The sequence below is a fragment of the Mytilus galloprovincialis genome, chromosome 9, assembly GCF_965363235.1.
Source record: "Mytilus galloprovincialis chromosome 9, xbMytGall1.hap1.1, whole genome shotgun sequence".
Classification (NCBI taxonomy): Eukaryota; Metazoa; Mollusca; class Bivalvia; order Mytilida; family Mytilidae; genus Mytilus; species Mytilus galloprovincialis.
The window spans coordinates 75,469,639-75,492,598 of NC_134846.1; the positions used below are offsets into that span (position 1 = coordinate 75,469,639).

At 30.1% G+C, this 22,960-nt stretch overlaps 1 protein-coding gene across 3 annotated transcripts in view; it reads left to right on the plus strand.

Moving 5' to 3' along the window:
* LOC143045950 (netrin receptor UNC5C-like) overlaps window positions 1-20,486 on the plus strand; it is an 82,818-nt gene extending 62,332 nt beyond the window's left edge. For 2 of the 3 annotated variants that reach the window (XM_076218806.1, XM_076218808.1), the window contains 11 exons: window positions 352-507; window positions 2,744-2,803; window positions 4,868-5,299; window positions 5,885-5,986; window positions 7,307-7,476; window positions 8,888-9,124; window positions 10,989-11,135; window positions 15,512-15,682; window positions 17,045-17,166; window positions 17,651-17,752; window positions 18,335-20,486. In XM_076218806.1, coding sequence (XP_076074921.1) covers window positions 352-507; window positions 2,744-2,803; window positions 4,868-5,299; window positions 5,885-5,986; window positions 7,307-7,476; window positions 8,888-9,124; window positions 10,989-11,135; window positions 15,512-15,682; window positions 17,045-17,166; window positions 17,651-17,752; window positions 18,335-18,506 — 1,871 coding nt within the window. In that variant the 3' untranslated portion in view covers window positions 18,507-20,486. The remainder of the gene's footprint in view (window positions 1-351; window positions 508-2,743; window positions 2,804-4,867; window positions 5,300-5,884; window positions 5,987-7,306; window positions 7,477-8,887; window positions 9,125-10,988; window positions 11,136-15,511; window positions 15,683-17,044; window positions 17,167-17,650; window positions 17,753-18,334) is intronic. The other variant, XM_076218807.1, reaches the window with a different exon arrangement.
* The last annotated feature ends 2,474 nt before the right edge of the window (window positions 20,487-22,960 follow it).

The following is a 22,960-nucleotide window of genomic DNA, read 5'->3' on the forward strand; positions in this document are numbered from 1 at the left end:
AATATGCCAAGGTTTATTTTAGTGAGGTCTGTCTGTTTTTTTGCACTTAGAAATGCATTTTGCTGTTTCACTTGACTAGCATTCAATTAAATGAAACTAAGACTGAATGTTAAATCTTTGACTGGTTTGTTTCAGAATAAGATTTATAACGATGAATAGATTTAAACAGTATTCTAAAATACCACATTTCTACATTTAATTATATCTAATGCATAGCTTTTAAATCCATGATGTGCACTGCCTTATTTTAACGTCAAAAACTTCAAAACTTTTACTTTTGGTGATCGTTAAGAAAATATGTAATTTTGCATCTAAATACTTAATACACAATTGGTTTTTTTTTTGTTGCAGTAGCTACAAATGAGGCCCAGAAAGGAAACATCGCCATATATGTAGGACTGTGTGTATCATTTGCTGCCCTCATAACAGTTGTTGTGATTGTAGTGGTTTTCATCAGACGGAGGAATCGCCATCATCATGGTATGTTGGATGGCTACTCAAGTGGAAGTGAGTTGTCTCCCCCAACCAGGACTCTTTATGCCTTTCTTGAAATCTCTTAAATCCATTTTCATTTCAGACTAAATGAGTTTTGAACATTTCCTACTTTTGGTTTCCATGTTGTAAGGACACTGATTTCATCTCTCTCTATTTCATTGTTTGGTAATGGATTTAAAAGAGAGAAAAAAAAAGAAAAAACAGCTGATAGAAAAAAATAAAACTGTAAATATTTAACATTGACAAACATCAATTCACTAAATGAGGCCTGATTTATAAGACAAGAAACTGAAAATCTTTAATTTAACCAGAATATTTTTTCTTAACTAATTTTACAACAAGGCTATGAACGGGTACATATATCTACCTTAAGAAAACTACACTTTGATAATGAATGATTAGGTTATTCAGGCTTCAAACATTTCATTATCATGTGTAAAGTAAAATCCTTTAAACTCAGAGATTGAATTCCTCCTTCTTTTCCAATTTAAAAACAAATGTGTAACAAATTCATAAAACCTTTACTAAATTTTGTAGTTCTTACCCAATTTTCCACTTTTGGTTATATCATGCCTCTTTTATTGTATAAAACCACCAATTATTAAATCGTAAATTCGTGAATTAATTTCATTTTACTATCATTTAAACAGCCTGTTCATTTTGACTGGGTATCATTACAGCTAGCCCTTTTTATCCTGTGTCTATAGTTCAATGAATCTTGTTTTATGTTTTAAACCTTTCAATGGAGAAGATGATGTTCATTGAAAAATTTTGAACAATTTTCAGTCTTTCTAAAGTGGTATTAGGTGTTTAAATACAAGAAGCTATTTTCCTATGTAAAGTAAAGCCATTCCCCTCTGCAAACAAAATCATTAAATTGGAAAAATGTAGCATTTTACAACTGTTTAATGTTTTACATATGGCCCAAACAAATACCCAAGACTCTAGGAATTAACACCTAAACATTGCTTTTCTGTGACCTAGAGGGACTAAGGGATTGTTAATGTCCTGTTCAATTTTCAGTAGGATAGACTAATGGAAAAGACTTTGATTGTAAAATCGATGAAACTTCTCATTAACGACCACCTTTAGCTATAAATTTTTCAATGAAAAATACATTTTTAATGAATTACTGAGTAAGCAATTAATGAAGGGATACAATAAAATTAAAAAACACAAAAATATATTTTATATGTTTATGGAACTCATTTCTCGTAAAATTGGGAAGATTTTAAAACGCAGACTGAAAACCTATTTTTTCAAAGCTATCAAAAAATCTTGAAATGTTATTAAAATCGTATAATTTTGGTGACTTTTAAATAAATTGGTCCTTAGTTGTCACATACGTCTCCATTTAAAATGTTCAAATAGATTTTCTTCTCGGTAACGGAGCAAGCATAATATCTTCACTAAGAGTGTTTACTTAAAATGCACAGATGCATCATAACCAAGATATTTATCAATTATATGTAATTATGTTTTAAAATCAGATTACTGAAACATTATGTTTGTTTAGTCTGTTTTTATCCCTTAACACTCCCAGGTTCTGCGCCCATACGATCAGTCAATTTATTAACCAATTCTCAGATCCCGAAAAGCGATAACAGTTTATGAAGAAATATTACTTCATAATTTCAATGAAATGAATTTAATTTCATTTTTGACAACTTAATTTTTTAGCTTTAATATTTATTTAAAATTGTATTTACAACTGTTAAATGTACCCATGCAATACTGCAATAAATTTTAATTTGATAGAAAATGAAATCTAAAAATGGATTATATCCTTTAATTTCAAGAAGTTATTTAATTATATTATTTAATTTGTGTTATCATCAAGATCAGATCTGATACACCATATCAGCATCCAGACATGTAAAGTCTTGTTTTTTTAAAACTCAGAAGCATTTACTTTCCTGTACTGCTAAGTGTTTCTGTACCTTTCAAGATTAAAGACACAAAGCGGAACTTCTGTATAAATATACCATAATGGCAAAAGGATAATGTACATGACCATTGTTCATTACCTACATTCTACTTACTTGTGCACCCCACCCCCAACCAAATAAAAAAGAAAAAAGAAAAGAATTTTCTAATGATGTGGTCATGGAAGTCTAAAATTAAAGGGTTTAGTTTGTGAATGTCAGGTCTACTTTTCATTTGACCTAGATATTAATTTATCATGAAGATAAATATGTCAAATAGTGAAATTTATTGCATCTTTATATTTCCAAATTTTTATCTTCAGGTCCGAATTCTCCCAGCCTGTCATCCAATGATGAGAAGAAGATTAATAAAAATGGAACAGGTAAATTTTGATTATTATTCTTGTAAGATTTTATATGCTTGGTTATTACGCAAATCAGTGATTAATTGCAGCTCAGAAATATTAATCATAATAAAAAGTGTTGACGAATGAAGCAGTAATTATATAATCTGATAGAGATTAAGACAGTTTTAAGGCTAGTTTACAGCACAAGGCAGGTGTTTAATGCATTAATTCTCTGCCACACTTAGTTGACAACAGAGATTTGTTAAGGATTGCATGGATTTAGAAGCTATTTAAAGTATCAGCTTCGTGCTGCATCTACAAATTTTGTTGTCGGAAGCACTTTTTTTGTTACTTTCAATATCCGTTGATAGCAGGCCATGAAATTTTTGCCAGTAGATAGATCAAAAGACAAACAGAAATTAAATTTTCTCCTAAAACCAAATACTGATCTATAAAATGGCAGATGTTTTAAAATTCCTTACTGTTTAATACCTTTGTGCAGCTAAAATAAGGTTTAAATCTAAAACCATGAAATTGCTAACCTTCAGAGTTAAAATAATTTCAAAGATTAGATGCAAACTTTTATTTCATAGCTCCCAAGCATAAGATTATTTTCTAACTTCTAAAAAAAATGTAAATTAAATCAAACTCCCTAAGGATGTGAAGTTTATCTGGTCAATCTGATTTATGGAAATTGACTTTTAATGAAGTTCATTTTGGCAAAGATCGTTGACCTGGTCCTCACTGTTAAAACTTAAATGAACAAAGATGACCAGATCTTTTTGAATGATTTTGTTATAATGTATTTTTAATAGCTGGTCATGTACAGAAAGACTTCTTAATAGAAGGACATTAGCCTTTGTGTACTCAGTAACAATGTGAATTTTTAAATCTATGGTCAAATGAAACTGATAATGTTTTAAATCATATGTCTGCAAAAACTTATTATACAAAAATGAATATTTCTAAATTATTAAAACACATTTAGCAGTTCCCTAACTGAACCTTTTTTCTTGAACAAGACTTAGAATATGAATTCAGCTATTAGATGAAGGACAATAAAAATGATATTTCATCAAATAGAATGTAAATTATGATCAGATAGTTAGCAAGGGTGGAAAGGAAATACTGGCACCAGATTTCTTATCCACGACAAAATCTTTATTAATAATTCATTGTAGTAAAGATGACAAATTTCTCCGTTTGCTGATGACACTTTCTTGTTTAATGAAAGACGACATTTAATTGCATTTTGTTTCTTACGGAACTCCATTTTCTTTGATACATTTAACACAGATATCCTACAAATCTTGTAAATAGAAGCTTGAGTATCTATAATATGTTGTTAGGTAGTCTACATATTGGCCAAACAATGCTGTACGAATTTCTGTGTGATTTGAGAGCTACAGAAAGTTATAGTTTTTGACAAGGATGATTGTGTGTTATGATTATTGTATGTGAAAGACATTGGTCTGCGCCTTTGACGCAATATCATATTCATAGATCATAACATATAATACTGATTGGTGTCAGTGTAAATATACAAGTAGATTTGATATTGAGAAATACTTTTTGTCGAAGGTTATAACTAAATACATAACTCTTTAACTTGTAATGTCAGCATGTACATTCTTACACGACAGAAACATCTATGTACTCTGACTTACTTCATGTATCTTTTGGGTTTTTGTTAGGTCTGCAAGTGCATATGTTTCATATTTGTGTCAATGTAGTCAATTATCTTATTATTATTTATAGAAAATAAATCTTATCTGATTACTGTGATAGAAAATTGCTTGTAGAATACAAAACAGTTTAAATAAATGACCACATGATTAGAAAATTTGTATATACCTAGGTACATGCGACATCAGCGGATCAAATTAACAGTGATAGAAAAGAAATCCACATATAGTATCAAACTTATATATGATAGGATCTCTATATCAATATGTCTGATACATTTGTGTTAAAATTTTACAATGGTCCCAAGATGTTGACACTTTAAAAGATATGGTAAATAGCTAGACCAATGTGATATTTCACATCAGAATCCCAAAAATATGATGATCATAAATGTCATATAATATATAATTTCAGATATGATATCGGTTCAGCCAGATCTAACACAGACAATGGTGTCTATTCCATACCAGAGTGCCACACCTAGCCCGGAACCACCAAATAATAATCTCATCAGTTCGGTGGAAAACATTTACGACAAACCAGATATAAATTTAGATCACAGACATTCTAATTCTTTGATAAATGCAGGACAGCCATATGCAGAATCGTCTATTTCGAATCATTCTGTATCAAATCATTCGTCTCATCATTCAGCTGATCAGATGTCCGATAAAAACACAATGACAATGAGTGCCGTAGGGGCCAGACCTCCATCATTCAGTGATAGTGCCATGGACAATCGTAACTCAATGATTTCTTTACAGTTGCCTAGCAACATTGATATGGAAGCTGTAGTATGGGGGACGTTTAATCACATGGGAGGGAGGCTGGTCCTTCCTGAATCTGGTATGCTATTATAGTTCATAAAATTTTAAAATTGTAATTTGACAGATGTTTGTTACCGTATATATACTTTGTACATAACCACGTTTTTGAAAACTCAATCAATAAAGCTAGAGGGATGAGACTTTCAGATTAGATCAAAATTAAATGTACCTGAATTTTAAAATTGACAAAAAATATTGTTATAAATCACTTTACAAAATAGCAATCTACCTTGTAACATTTTCATTACTTTCATTCTTAAAAATTGGTCTGGTTAAATGAATAAAAGAAAATTGCTTGCACCTGGTAGCACAAACTTTAGATGGTTCTAAAATATATTACTTAAGTAAACAAATTATGGTTTTTAAAGTAAACTTTGATTAATGTGAAGTATAATTTGGTCGTAAATAATGTTAATAAAAGGCCTGTTCCAATTTGATAACCTTCAGTGCATTTATGTTTTCTATTTGAAAAAGTTGCAGTAAATCGTAAATTATTGAAAACCTATTTTATGCTATTGATCCTTTCAAATGCTGAGTTTATAATTCTTGTATTGAATTTTGAATTTATAAATGTTATTAAATTTTGATTTCTCTCTTTGAACAGGTGTTAGTTTAACCGTTCCAGAAGGAGCTATCAAAAAGGGACATTCAGAAGAATTTTTCTTAGCCGTTTGTCGTGATGACAAAGATCGTCCCAAATTGTTAGGTAGGTGGCAGTTTAACTTCAAATTTGTGAAGAATCAAATTTATATCAAATATTCAAAGGTTGAACAAATTTGACTTAGTCAACAACTTATTTCCAATAATACAAATATAAATCAATAGAAGATGTGAGCTAATAGTTCCGTGCATTGATACTTGATAGACACTTTATAAAGAAGGAGATGGGGGGTAGTTTGTTATAGCCTAATACCATTGATAAAAACCCATCAACCTACCACAACAACTGTATACCTGTTCTGTCAAGCTCTAAGGAAGAAACAGTTTTACCTGCTGATTGTCAGTCAGTTTTCATTGTATCGTAGACTATTGTTAAAGTCGTGCAGCAGATTAGACGAACAGATCAATTTGACTTGATAAATGTAGTTCTATCATATTGGGAAACCAATTTTGTGGCTGTGGTATCCATGATAAATATAATTCATATTGCAGTAACTGAATTAATCGTAACTTATTGTTATTGTAAAGTGGATTTAAATTGAAAAGGTTAGGAACATTGTGGCGATATTGGTTAAGCTTATGATGTATTGAGAAAAGCCAATCAAGTACAATAAACAAGAGATTTATTAAAGACTCTCATGGCTTCTGTCTATGTAATAGTATTTCAGACATGTTGGTATCAAAAATCAGCCACAACTGTATTAGTATATTGCTATTCTATATTCTAAAATTAAAGAGTTTCAAACAGTTATTTCAAGTAAGATTGGAATAGGGCTGTTTAAAAAAAAGTAATTTTTTGATAATTGGAAAATTCAGCTTTTACACCTTCAAACTTACAGCCAAAAGTTAACATTTAAAAAAAATATTTATGCTGAAAAATTTCTGAAAATTTAGTCCTTATGAATTAGGAAATGTTATGAGATATAGTAATTATGATTTGATTGTTTAAGTCTTCATTATAGACTATTGGCTTTGATGCTTTTTGTATATTTGAGGAATACAGTAACTTAACTGTGGTATATAAACCCAAAAGGCACAAGTTACAGATGAATATATGTGATCTTTATATAACTTTTAAAGATGCTTATTTAAATGAAATACATGTATTGGTTAACCATCAACTGGTAATGTAAACAGTTATTTAAAAAACACTAAAACATTGACAAACATTACAGTAAAATTCTTTTATCTCAATTCTTATCCATCTTGGATGTAAAATTTTTATTTGATTTTTATTGAAAATTAATGTGAATCTTATATAGACTTTACCAACAATATCAGTTGAACATGAACATTTCTGAAAATTTTATATATGAAGGATTTTTCTGGTATGTGATTATCAAACTCAGATTATTTTGTATTTTAGATCGACAGACAATAATTAGTCCTGTAATATTATGTGGACCTGGTCAGCCTGGAGTTTTAAAGAAAGCCTGTATTTTATCTTTCCAACATTGTGCCAATATGAGACTAGGAGGATGGATGCTTTCATTGTGTGGTAGTGACACATCCCCAGACGAACCACCAAGGTGGCATGTAAGTCATAAGGTCATATTGATGTTGAACTGTTATTTGCTGTTTTGAAACTAAAGGACTATGTATAATTTCAAACTCCAAAACAAAAATAGTTCACATCATTTGATGACTATAGTTAACCAATCACATTTGTTACATGCTTTTTAAAATATTCCCAGAATACATTAGATTCTGAAACAGCAAATTGTCATATGTGGTCAAAGAGGTTCATAAAAATGTTTTTACTTTTATGCAAAATTATCAAAAAAACATCATGTGTTCTTTCTACTCATAAAATATTCTGTCTCATACACTGTAATCAGAAACAAAACATTCAGTATTGACAGCACTTACAGAAGGAGAAAATCACCAAGTTTGGTTTTATGAGAATTGTTGATGTAGAAAGACTAGATTTAATGAAAAATTGATTGTTTCATGCTGAAAAGTTATCAAAAATTAATAATGCTTTAGATTTATTTTATTGATGGGAAGAGAAGTCATCATCAATAAAACCAATAAATTAATTTTGATAACGTTAAACAAATCTGATTGAATGGCTATAAAAGATTCAGTTGATGAAAAACCCTGGCATGAATCAGTTCTATAGTTATGAATGTCTGTAATTTTCACAGATAACCAATGAAAATTTTAATTTTATTTCCTGCATTTTCTGCGATCCTGTCATGGATAGAAATGTTAATTTCCTGTTGGATATCTAGTGTACATTATTGTATCAAATGACATCTGTTTTCACAAAAAACGTTGCACTTTATATTGTTTAAAGAAATATCAATACGGTATAAATACCCACAGAAGGTTAATAAAGACATCAAAACTATTAAGTAAAACAGATTAAAAACATCCATTGGAATTAATGTTGATGAAGCTTTGATCTAAAGAATTCTAAAATTTTAGCAGTCTTAATTACTGATTTGCATGTCAAACTATAGTTTTGTTGGCCTTTAGTGATTTTAATGTGATATGCAGTCTTGATTTTATTCAATCAATTCAAAGTCAAGTTCTTTGCAAAATGTCAGGGTTTAAAAGAATGTTACTTTCAATTTTCGAGTACAACCATGTCATTGTATCAATTTTGCAAACTCATCCAATGTATGCAACAACAACAAAAAAAAAAAGAAACATTCCCTACTTTTATATAAAAATTATATAATCCAAAAGAACTTTTAGATTTTTCATAATGTTAGTCTGGCAATTATGTAATATATATCCCCAGACAATTGTTATGTTATACTTTGAGTGAATGATGTTATTTTAAAAAAAGGTTATAAACAATTTTTGGACAAAGTCTCTGCACCAGAGTTATCCTGAAAAGATTTTGCGGAAAAATTTTCTTTAGGTTATTGATTTTAAAAATAACCGTGATGAAAGTATATGACATATGAATAACATTTTTTTTATATTTTTTTTACAGAGAATAGTTACGTTAGGCCAAGAGACAATAAATACCTCAGTATATTCACAGTTAGACCCCACACATTGTCACATAATGACAGAACAGTTGATGAGATATGCTTTGATAGGAGAATCGATACCAGGGGGCAGGGCAGTGAAAATCCTACGATTAGCAGCTTTTGCTGCAACACAGAATCCGTCTTTGGACTTCAGCATTCGAGTCTACATGGTTGAAGATACAAAAGATGCTCTTGAGGTAATAGAATACAGCTCTTGTGGGGTCAAATAAAAGAGAAATATCTATTTTAGAGCTTATTAGAATATCGGATAAATCACATTATGGATTTCAAAAGGGTTGTACTTTATCCTGCTGAAAGTAATGAAATTCTGCAAACAAATCTGTTATCTCTGTTTATAGGAATGAATCTTGAAATCTGTAATGAGTATTTCATATTCTTGAATGTTTTTAACAAGAGACACTTAAACTCAGGTGTTATCAAATGCCATACATTTGATAACATACCTTTAAAATCTACAATTCGTAACACAAGAGTATTTTAAATTCAGATATAATTTGATTCTTCATAAATCTTTTTTGTTTTGCAAAAACATGAGGTTAGGGGGAGTTCAAAAATGTTGACTTTGTAAGCTTTGGAAGTAACAGATGTAGCTGATAAGAATTTACCATTTATTGTCATAGGGGCATTCCATGGGGAACTTAATAGATTCTGTCATCTAAAATGTATCTTCCCTGTCATTTTGAAATGATAATTCACAATTTATGATCATTAAATCACTAAAGTTGGATTATGAAAATGTCGTTTTTCACATATTTCATCTTAATTATGACAAAATTCTTATTTTCTTTGAAATTTGATTCTAATTCCCCTCATTTTATGGACTGTATTTATGATATCTCTTGTTAACATTACATTGTTCATCTGGACATTATAGAGATAGTATATTGGTCACTGTTATTATCTGGACACAGTAAAGTGGTCATTTATCATGTACAGAACAACCTATAATCATAATCTTCACTTTATTCTGCATATCCACTGCTGCATCTTGTTTAAACAAACATCAGCTGTTCTTACTTTGTATAAAATCACAATATAAATGATAGGGGAATAAATCTCACACAAAACCGTCTTATCTGTGCCTTTGTCAAGTCATGGAATTTTGACAATGAGAAATTTGTGATGAAAAATGGACTACACATGCAGACTAATGTATTTGGCTAAGCCGACAAATTAGAGGGTCTAAAACAAAGTGTTTTCACATTTTATTCAGACCTAATACAGATTTTATAAGGTTTTTGACAAGGAGAAAGATTACAAGCTTTAGAAAAAGTAATCAAACATGGATGAAATTGAGTGCTTAAAACCTAAAATTCTAATTTCACAACTGTGATTAGGTAATTTATCATACTTGTAATTTTCTGTCATTGTTGTTGTCTTGGAGATCTGCATCCTTTGTCTTGAGATTTTCACACTGGTATTTTTATAAAGACTTTTTAGCAATAAATGTATGATGCGTTTGTCTGGATGAAAACCAAGTCAAAAAGAAAAATACTTTTCCTTAAGCTGGTCTCAAATTTCAATGAAAATAAGATTTAGATACTATTTTACAAAATCTGTAATACTGCAAGAAAAGCTGTACTTAAACATGATGAATAGTACAATCTTATATAAAAGTCGGTCATAACTATATTATAGATTATGGATACGAATAAAAAGAAAGGATTAAATATGTTGATTCAGAAGCAAATATTTGACATTCTTACAGTCGTCACTCAAAATTTTCTACAATACATATTTATATAGATATAACACTCTTGTATTTTGTGATTTCCTGACATTTGTCTGTCATTTTAGGGTTGCAAATAATCATATTTGCCATTCCCAATATTCTTTTTTATTTGGATTTGCTGAACTGTTAACAATAAACTCTAAATGTGAAACACTGAATTGATGAGATAATAATAAATTTTATAAAAAAAAATGTATATAGTAACCACTTAATGAGAATGTTGTACCTTGTTAGAAAATGAATAGAACTTGATTGTGAACTGGTAAAAGTTAGTTTTTACTATAACTTTCTTTTTTTCAAACTTTCAGAGTGTGATCCAAGAAGAAAACAGATATGGTGGTAGATTACTTGATAAACCAAAACAAATTCCATTCCAAGATGGGGGACATAATCTATGTCTTACGATAGAAGATCTTCCTCCAGGCTGGAGGAGTAAATTAGCTGCTAACTACCAGGTAAAGTTTTGTAGTTATTACAGGATTTATCGTAAATTCAGAAATTATTTCAAGGAATTATTAATGTGATTTTTTACCTGATCAACCAAAACTGAAGATTAATTATGGTCATTTTGGGAAATGTGTGTTCCTAGTATTGTTATAATTATACAGTCGCATAATTTGCATCAATAAAAACTTTACAATAATTTCTGAATTTACGGTAATATTGTTATTGAGTAAATATAATGACTGGTAATTTAGATGAAACAACTGAATGGTAAAGCATAAAATAGTGACAATTTTGTTGTCGTGCATAAAATATAAGGTGTGCTGAAGCTAGATATTGGAATTATTACAGCAGACTGTTGTACTGAAAGGTATTAAATGCAATTAACACAGGTAACACAGGTAACTGGTATTTATTCTATTGAGTTCATAACAAGATCCTATGTATTATGTCGGATATAGCACTAATTATATTGAAATGGCGGAAGGAATGAACCGTTAATTACATTGTAATGAAATGACTAGCTTAAAGTGATAATAGTAGAATTATAGGTGTAAATCTCTGTCTTCAGGGACCTGATTAGTAAACAATACCTGGCTTTGCACCTGGCCATCGTGGTCAGCAGAGCAATCAACATTGAAATGAACATCATGTTGAGGTGTAAATTATGTTAACGTGTGCCATAAGGTAGTTTGTTCCATACATTTCCGTGTCACACTTTATTGGGTATTATGGAAAGTGTGTCCGTTCTATTGTTTTCTAGTCATCCATGTCAAAATTAATAGTGTATATCAATTTTTAAAGAAGAAGCAATTTTATTTTATTTTGTTGGCAACTGCCTTAAATTAAGAAAATTAAACAGGAGTTGCCTTCATGCTTTTAATATTGCAGTCAGCTGCTGATGAGTGACATCATGTTAGGGTCTGAAGACTTTCTATAAACACAATATTTTTACAGATTATAAAGATAACACAAAATTATTAAAAACAGCAGGTGGAAAAACTAAGACAAAATTAGTGCAAAAACTAATGCTTCAAGAGTTCACTTAAGTTCACTTGTAAATTTTTTGGCTGAAATGAAAAAAACTGTTCTGTGCATAATTTTCTAATAAATCTTTACAAGAACTGACCAATAAGAATAAATTAGTGGTCATAAATTTACAGGCATAGCTATCTGCCAATTAAATTGTCCAAATAATACCATACAGCAGCATTTATCCATATTTTTATAACAACATTTCTGAGTTTGATTGAAGACTTTGGTCGACCATCTTACAAGTTTTCCTGTCATTCTGTGGAACAGACACATGTTTGGGGGTGGTTCATCGGTATAATGCTGGGACATAATTAAGATATATATTAAAGGGTTGGTACCCTGTCAGAAAAAGTAATGAATTGATTTTGACAGTAAAATCAATATTGTCTAATTCCAAGACAATTTGAACATTGTATCTGACCACAGTGAATGGTAACTTAAGATCGTTCAAATTATCTCCAATACTGTGTGTTAAATCAGAGGCATGTGTCTTTAATTAAGTTATTGTTATCATTTAATTAAATTAATTAACATTCATTAACTTCAAGGGTAACACATATTGAATTAGATTTTGTTTTTATGCATTGATGTAGACCCACAGTGCATTTCTTTGATGTTGGACTGACTGGCCCCGTGTAAATAGTCATCTCAAATATCATGAATATTGTAAAGCTTTCACTCAATTAGCAAAACAAATTTTTGTAATATGTCCAAGTTAAAATTCAATTTTATTCTTTAGTTCTAATACTGAATGACATTGTTATGATAAAATATCTAGATAGATAATTTAATGTCAGAATTTCATAGCTATAATTCACTTAAACTATGCATTACAATTTTTTTCTGAAGGCTAGACTGATAATTTCATTTAAAAATTTTAAGAGTGATGATTTACTTAAGCCATGTTTTACATTTATCTGAAAATAATACAATTTAGGCTGATTTCTTTGATGAAATCTAACATAGTTTGTTTTAATGATGAAATCTATTTGAATCAGAATGTGTCTTAAGTCTTTGATATACAACATTTACAAGCCTTCCGACAATCCATCTGATTAGTACACTTACATTAGGATTTGGTTTGTCCAATGCAACTGGTTAAATAAAGACAGTTTGCTTAGTATATATCAGACCTACTTGATACTTTGATTGTGTGCCAATGATGTTAACATTTTCCTTTGAAGCCAGCTTAGATCTGGAGAATTTAATGTCAAAAGAAATGAAAAATGGGAAGTTTATGTATCTTACTATAACCTTTGTTTGTATAGATCTAAGAAAATTGAAATTTGTTGAGAAATGAAAAAAATTAAAGTTTACATTTTACTGTCTTTATTCTAGGTAGTGATAAGTGTTTTTTTTAAATTGTCAGTTAAATTAAGAGAAAAAAAATTTGGGAAGAAGAAATGAAGGAGAAAAAAAATCAAGCATTTGAAATTTAAAAGTATCAGTAAAGTTTGTTGTGAAAATAATGGTTTTGTTTTATTTCTAAGTTCACAATGCTGTACAAAAAATATTATTCTCAGAGGACTTTAGATGCTTTGTTAAAATCTGATATTTTTTTTCATTTCCGGCTGAACTCTAAAAGTTTGACAAGCAATTTCCCCATTTATTATTGATTATTTTATTATTTTAATGACGGGTTGAACAGGGGACATTGAGATTTACTAGGGTATAAAATTTCAGATTAATATATGCCTACTTTTGACATCCATATTCTACATGACAAGTCTGGTCCAATGTATTGTTCTTATTGAAGGGTCCGGAGATGAACTACACAACCCTTAACATTCTGACAATTTTCACACTCTCCAAATTGAAATTTTATGTGATTTGATTATTGTTCGAAAATTTTTTGATTGGCAGGTGTACATATTTATGTTTTAGAGGAAAAATGATATGAGTATTATACTGTGATATAAATTCAACCTTAGGTCAAGTGGGTAATTATTACCCCCACTGGGAGCCTCTTATGATATCAACAAACAGATCAAGTGTTTTACATTCATCATTTATTTCTTTTCTTATTCTGTCAACAATCAACATTTTACTTTGATAAACATCGAATACATAAATCATAAGACCTCTATCTCCAAACTATCCAATTTCTCAGATCTCAAGGTCAATCAAAGGTTAATTAGAAGAGGGGGTCAGCTTATACCCTCCATACTTTGCATAGTGGGGAGCTTGGATGACAAATGTTAAATGTAAAAGTTTAAAGATTTTAGGCATGTTTATGTGGCTATAAAGAATCAAAATAGCTTTGACAGGATAGAGATCTTGTTTTTGCAGATGTCTACCCCTATCACAGTCAAGTCAACCAGTTTTACTGATTAATTGCTTCTTTCTTTTGTCAATCATTGGTTTGTGAAGCAGATGACCTGAGAGATTTCTGTTGAAATTTTTTCTAATAAACAAAATTAACTATTAAAAAGGAATGACACATTTTATATCAGATTTTGGTGTTCATTTTAGAGTTTGTAAAACAAAGAATTTTGCAGCTTTCAGTGATCTGTAATAAATTCTATGATTATATCATTGAAATGTAATCAACAGAATGAATAAAAGTCAGATGAAACAATGCAAGTGTGAAATCAGGAATATTGTCAACTCTATAGGGAAGGGAGATAACTTCTCAAGTGTCAAATCATTGTTTCAACTTCATTTAACACGATTTTAATCAGTTTTCACTCTTTGTTGAAAAAACTGATCTAATTTTTTGAAATAGATTATAAATATAATTGAATATTTTTTATGATTTTTAATTGTCTTTTGATATTTCAGTTATTGCATTTATTACATTTTCATTATATGTATTTAAGATAAATACATGTGATAATATTCGTTTCTGCCAGTTAGTGTTCATCAAAAACATTTCAGTAACCAGTATACTGAGTTATAATTTCCTGTTTGTTGTCACTCAAAATGGTACTTCTAAACCACTTATTGAAATATAAGGATGGAAATTAGCATGTTATTGTTATAGAAGTAATTATGTCTATAAAATTACATTTCTGATCAATAGAATGACATGATTCTTCTGCCACATTTCAAAATTGTTTTAAAAATGTCAAACAAACATTACAAAAATCTTCAAACATGCAGAAATACATGTCTATTTTTTACAAAATTTAGATTTCAGAAGTCTCATTTGTTGATGCACCTGACTGTAAAACAAAGATTAAATTGTAAATCTTTCCTGTTTTTGTTTGCTCAAAACAGCTTGCCATCAATTTCCTAGCTTGAGTATTAGGTAGGGATGGTAACAACATGTTCACTTATGACTTATTATACTCATTCATATTTTGCCTGGAATTGATTTAAATCATTAAGTGTCATTTTGATTTTTTTTCAGGAAATTCCCTTTCAACATATATGGAGTGGTAACCAGAATAATCTTCACTGTTCGTTCTCACTGGAGATGACAGAGAGAGGATTAAACAAAGTTTCCTGTAAAATACAAGTCTACCAGAAAGCTATTCTTAGTAACAGACAGGTGCTAAATATCTTCAATAATTTTAAAGAGGTAGGTATCTAAATAGCTTCAGATGGAATTGTAGAATATCAGTCCCGGGGTTAAATCATAGCTTCTAAATGAAAAAAAAAAAAAAGATATCAGCTTCACAATAAAACGAGTCAAAACAAAATCTTTACCAAATCAAATCAGATCACCAACTTCATTGCCATTAAAATTAAATATACATACTATCTGTGACAATTTAACAATACATAGACTTTGTAGAAGTCATCTTTTTATTTAAAATTCTCTTCATTGAGAAAACTGCTGCACCAATTGTCACCAAATTGATTGTTCTATAAAGTGGGGAATTATCTTTTTAGCAAAAAGCTGTTTTCAGTATACAAATGATGTGCAAACTGTTTTATGTCAAAAATGTATTTGGAAAGCATCCTAACATCAATGACTATGAGATGCTATTTCAGGTCATGCTTATGTAATATAATTTGAAGTCAAGTAACACAACTTTTCCCTGTTCCTCTGGTCCTCTCTTTATTGAAAGATGTGAAAATTATACAGAAGAGTGGTATAACTTCCCATAATTCTACTTTAAGTCAATAAAAAAAGAAGCACCTGTTGAAGACTAACAGTACATTATCATCTGGTCTGTTCTGGTTGACCATTATTTAAAGTTAATTACCATATAACCTGTCCTGGTCAGTGGCTTAATGTTTATTTCTGTCATTAAATAGTCAATCATTCTGAGAATATATATGTATCCAATCTTACAAATCTACATCTGTTCAATTTCATTTGTGGAGAATGCCTTTGTTGTGTGTTTATCTAAACGATCTTCTTGAAATTCATTTTTCTTTTTCTTTGAGATAGATAACATTTTTTATATTTTCTCCAAATTGTAATTTGCCAAATCAAAGAGTTTAAGATTGATGTAGGCTATGATCCAGAAATATCTTGCTGTATAAACTGTTTTGTTTTGTGCATCGTACTTGTAAAAATGTTTAAATGGACCTGAGTGTTTGTTTTGTTAATCAGTATCTGCTAAGCTGGATGTTAGTACATTACAACTATAACTTCACTCTCTCAGTCAGAACTTGTATAAATAAATCCTGCTGAAGTGAAAGCAACTTTACTTGAGTATGCCAGGTCAAATGTAATTATAAAAATCTCAAATTATTATTTTAGATCCCCCACAAGATGGATGAGCAGATAGCATGTGTTGGGGTATACATACACAAAATATTTCTTGTACTCTGCACCCCCCAGTAAGGCCTTTTGAAAAATATTTGGAAATATTTAAACCCTGTTTTATTTTTTTAAATGGTCAGATTTGTTTTGATTTAAAAAGTTTTTTGATAAACAATTGCTGCCGAATATAAAAAAATAATGAAACATGTTTTCCGTGTTTTTCAGAAACCCTTACCATTACAGACGCCAACTTCAACATTAAAAGGAAGATCATCAACAGTGACTACAAATTCTAGTTCAGGGTATAACTCAATGGTTACATTGGATCCTGCTGGAAATAACTTTAGGTAAATATTATCTTAAAAGTTAATTGTTGTACATTTTGCACAAAACAAAACTATAGGAAAGCATTGTAAAATAGCAACTGAAGGTTAAATAAAAAAAACATTGGAAAATTGTCTTTTTTTCAATAGAAAAAAAAAATTACTGGTAACTTGTCTTTAAGTTTTAAGATAGAAAATGTGCTTTGGTTGATATTTGATGAACTTGCATAAACTAAGAAAAAACTACACATTGATAACATGGAAATTTGGGGGCCTTTTATAGCTGACTATGCAGTATGGGCTTTGCTCATTGTTCAAGGCCAAACAGTGACCTAAAGCTGTTAATTTCTATGTCATTTGGTCTCTTGTGGAGAGTTGTCTCATTGGCAACATACCACTTCTTCTTTTTACATGGTAACAAAAGCTCAGTACCAGTAGTCAATGTGTAATATTTGTTTTAAATACCATAATGATGACCTGTGTATTTATTTTAGAATTGTATTTTCAGGTTACCCAGTCATATTAGGTACCAGTTATGTCTATTATTAGATCCACCAAATGCCAGAGGCAATGATTGGAGAATGTTAGCACAAGCACTTACTGTAGACAGGTAGGTACCAGATTTACACTTAAAACAGTTCTGTTAATGTTTTTGTATTTTTGTAATAATGTTGATTTTAATCATTGTATTACATCTAGTGCCCATGTGGAAATTTAAGTAATGTGGGTGAATTCAGCTCAATGTTAAAAGCCTTTCTGGGACTTTTGAGTTGAAGCAATTGGATTTACATGGCTCAGCATTTTTTAAACCACATGTTAGGATTTTGTGTCATTAACTTATAGACTAATGCTCAGACTTCTCACATCCCTAAAAAAAAATACCCAAAAAATAACTACTTGTATGTTGGGCTTCTTGTCAGAATGGGAATGTTAAATCTGTACAGAAATAATTCTTGTCTTAACTGAGGGATCAGAAGTTGAACAGGAAAATTTTGACCCTATTAATCCATACTCATTTTCAAGAAGCTATTCAAATTTTCTCGCAAGTCAACATACATACAATATTAATTTGTGATTTGTTGTTGTTCCCGAATATCATATGCATGAAATACCATATACATTTAGATATAACTTAAATCTTTGTATAATTTTATTTCTGTTTGAGGGTAATTATTTTTTATTTTTCCTTCAGATATGTTCAATATTTTGCAACTAAACCTTCACCTACAGAGCACATACTAGACTTATGGGAGGCACGTCATCGGGAAGAATCTGCAATAACTGACTTAATGAATATTTTCCGTGTTATGGGGCGATTGGATGTTGCTGCCGTCTTAGAAAAAGATATGGGGTCATGGTTATGACAGCGGAAATATTCATGTGCTATGCAAGTGTAAATGTGATGAGTGGTTTCTAAATTGTGATAAAATGAACAAATGATGCTTGGCCGAAAAAGCATGAGTGCATGACTCCTGCCGTTATGCAAAAGAGTGCTGTACCATAGAGGGAATGATGAAGGTGGATGCATATATACTTTTGTAACGAGTGCTATACTTTCGTCGCCTATTCTTGCTATAAAATAGGAAAATGACACTTCAAGGTGCGTTTCTGCTTCAGTATCAAAAATAGTTGGAACTGAGGAATGGGAAAAAGACATGTTCTATTATGCCTAAAATATGGAATAAAACATTCTGCGAATTTATATAATTGTATTACAATTAAAAACTCAAATCTGACTTTGAAAAGCAGATTAAATAAATTAATATCAAATGAATGCAATAATTAGTCACTATGCATTAAGATAGTAACCATAGCAACATGTCAAGACACTGGAGACTATAATATTATAGACAGTGCTGTGTTGAGATTATTAAGGCATTCAACAGCTTATGAATATGCATGAACTACAATATGCAAATTTCTTCCAAATAGTTGTTGAAAAGGAAGATAACATTGTTTATTGTCTCATTTTAGAAGGCTGTGATGATTATATATAATTATTAATTCCGTGTTGTTATAGAAATTTTCATATTCCAAAAAAATTTCTTCTAAGGTTATAATAGAGGAATTAGCTTCACATGGCACTTTGAAATTCAGCACTTAAATTAAATAATAATATTAAGTGTTATTTTACTTTTTGGTTAATCTTGCCATGTAGAATTTTTATTTTATTTTTTTTGACATGAAAAAAGGTAATGTTTATCATCTTTTATTTTGTCTCTTCACTGTTTTAGTATCACAGAGATATAGAAGTAATATTTACTGAAATTTTAAAAGTGCTATTGATGTGTTATTTTTCGTACAGGTTAAGATTTATAGATATGAAACATGTTTATGAAAAAAGAAAGAACTACCCTGAAGGAAAGGGGTAGTTATATCATTGATTGAGTTTGTTGATCCAGCAATAAATGTTTGATAAATGTATTTTAAAATCAAAATTTTTATAGAATGTGATCAGTCGTCTTGTCATTTTGAGAGAAATTACATCACAAATTATGTTTTCTAGTCATTTTGGTGTGGAAGATACATATCACTTCTTCATTTCATGTATGTTTGAGACAAACATTGGAAGGATTTGTTACATTTCAGTAGATAGCTTTACATTGTTATTTCAAATAGTTTTTATTTTTGTGTACTTATTTAATTTTGAAAGGCTTCATTATCATATGCAATACACTTACAACAAATTTATATCATGCATAGAACATGTTTTTCTTTAAATGGTTTATATCAACCATTATTATTTTCAGACCATATATTTCTTATTGAGATGTATTTAATTAAATCAAAGATCAACTGAAATCATCTGGTGCTATAACATGTCTTGCTTAAAAAAATCTATGTAGTTTGGCATGTGTTTGCCAGTAGTAAAAAGTATACCAAACTGCTGAAAATATCTGTAAAATTTGAATTATTGTAAAAAAAAAAAACTATTGTTACTGTTATTTATGGTTTATGTTATCCCTCAAACTGCGATAAAAACGTTGTTGGTTTCAATGTTCCAAAATTAGCTTATTTATTTCATTTTCTTTGAAAGTTGTGATTATTTACTCTGTTTATGGAATTCAAAAGTTCTAATAGAAAAAATGTCCAAACCGTTTTTGGAAGTGAATCTTGTGCTTGCAGAGAAACTGTAATGCAGGTTAGATAAGTCAGTATTACAGGTGATTACAGTCAGTTAGTGTATTACAGGTGAAAACATATATTGTTGGATTTGTAAATTATGTAAATTATTATAAAAATGGTAGAAAACCATTTACTTATATATGAAAGTTTTGTATATATTATATAAAACATTGACATTATAAATGATGACTGAAAAATAAATATGAAATACCTGAAAACATGTGTGTTCTGTGTTTATAATCACTTTTCGAAACTATGATAGTGATGATACTTTCTTTTCTTTCATTAAATGTGACTTATCAGGAATTTTACCTGCCATGAGCAACAAGTGGAGAAGGAGCTAATTATTTCTCTCTCTCACTCACTAACTCACCCCTTGCCTTGTGGTCATAAAACTTTCAAGCATAATTATCCTACCAAGACTGTCAAATCAGCATATCAAAATACTTGGATTAATATTTCAAGCACATTGTGTACTCCCAAGTATTAAGTAAAGTTTTATGACAGGGAGCCTTGTACATTTGTAGGTTATTCAAGTTAGTGTTGTGCGTGTTAGTTGGAATGTTGTTTGTCTTTTCTTCTTTTGTTTTGACGTTTCCCATCTTGTTTTTGATTGCCTCTTTGAAATGTCATCCCTTTTAACCTGCCACAAAAAAAAAAAAAAAAAAAAATAGAGAGCATATACAATTGCTTTTTTGTATTGATGTCAGAGCAGTCTCAGGACTATCCCCTCATGTGCCAAAATAAAAGGTTTATTGATAATAATTTGGAACCCTTTCTTGATTCAAATGAAACTTATACACATAGAAGATACATGGGAAGAGGAATAAATGTTTCTTGAGTTTCCTTAGCTTATTTGGATTGAATCTTATACAGATGGAAGATAAAATGAGGACATTGCACTTTTAATGTTCCTCCTAAACAGTAAAGACTTTTAGCAAATTGGGAAAAGCATTAAGGTCAAAAGGTTAAAGGTGAAGGTCAAGTAGATAAGAAAAGTTTTACTCGATTTTACCTTGTTTGATTGAATGAAACTTATACAGATTGAATACTAAGCAACTCTTGTCTCCAAGGTAACTGTTGATTTTAAAAACACTTTCTGTTATATATAGATTGAGTTCGCCCTGCTTGATTGGAATGAAACTGAAGAAACAGAACCAAAGGAGCATAAAGCTATAATCGGGAATAGGAAGCCTATTGGTTGTGGGATAAACTTTTCAAAGGTCACAGTAACTGTTACCAATATATATATTTTCCCCACATATCCACTTAAGATTATAATGCATTAATACAGGTGAAAATTTGCAATGACAGTACATGCTTATTTCCGCCTCCAAGCATGCTACTATTTTGAACACTTGAAAATAAAAAATGTTTTCTCTACAAAAAAAAAAAAAAAATGCACAGTCCAGGAGCATCAGTTGGCCAGTAGTGCTAGTCTTTTTACTTGTTTTGAATGACATTGTAGTTGTATAGTAGAATGATCCAGTCAGTGTGCTATAGCTGTCCAACTTTCCAGTCGGTAATTATTTCGGATTGTGTTGACTACATCAACATACATTTCTTTAGATATTTACGTGTACTGGAAATTATGCCAAGAATTGTTTCAAATACCATACAAATGCATCACAAAACAAAATTATAATAACTCATGTTTATATATATTATATAATTAAGTTAAAGATAAAAAATAGTTAAGAAAGTCACATAATCTCACGGACGCCAACAACTTAAATGTGCATTCTACAGGGTTATTTCATTGTAGTGATGCAATGATAGAAAAGAGAATTGTCTTCAATGGTCAACGTATGACCTTCAACAAAAAAGCAAAACCTGTAACGTAAATAGCAGTAGCACGCTGTAAAAGGCGTCGACATGACAAAATATGAACAATAAGTCAAACAAGAAAACCATTTACAAAACAATAAATGAAAATCAAATATGATTAACAATTACTGAATTACATACAGGTTCCTATTATGGGAGAGACACATACAGAATGTGGTAGTGCTAAATTTGTTTGCGCCATATTCAAAAACAGTGGTGTAGAATCATAGCATAATCAGTTGAAAAGGGATACACTCATCAGATTGACACAAAGCACACAATAAAAAAAAACTAACACAGAGACTAAAATACCGATATGATATAACACTCAGACACTGAAAGCTAGTCCAAAGCAATAATGTATCCAAGACAAATATAAATCAGTACACATCGAATGAATTGAGAACGACGTCATAACTTTGCAGTCTGAGACCTTGTACATTGCCAAATAAACAAAAATCCTGCTCCTATGTGGGAAACGCACTGTATTGTCTCAATCACTATTGTGTCAAATATTACTTACATGATATATTGAACCGATTGCACCTTTTAGCCAAGTGAAATTGATTTAAATTCTATTTAAGAATTGAATGCTTCTTTTTGTAACTTCATTGGGGTGTAAAAGCGTTGACCGAAGTACATTTTGTTTCCGCGCTTCATACTAAAAATGTGGGCACGGTCAACGCTTTTACAACCCTATGAAGTTACAAAAAGAACCATTCAATACTTATAATTACATTTTTTTAGCAATGATCATGAAAACACAAATTTAGTTATTGTTTTATTTAATTCACCAGTGCACTTTATTGTGGGACCATGTGTTATCATGATTGAAAAGTTTTATTGAGCAATGCAATTGCTTACG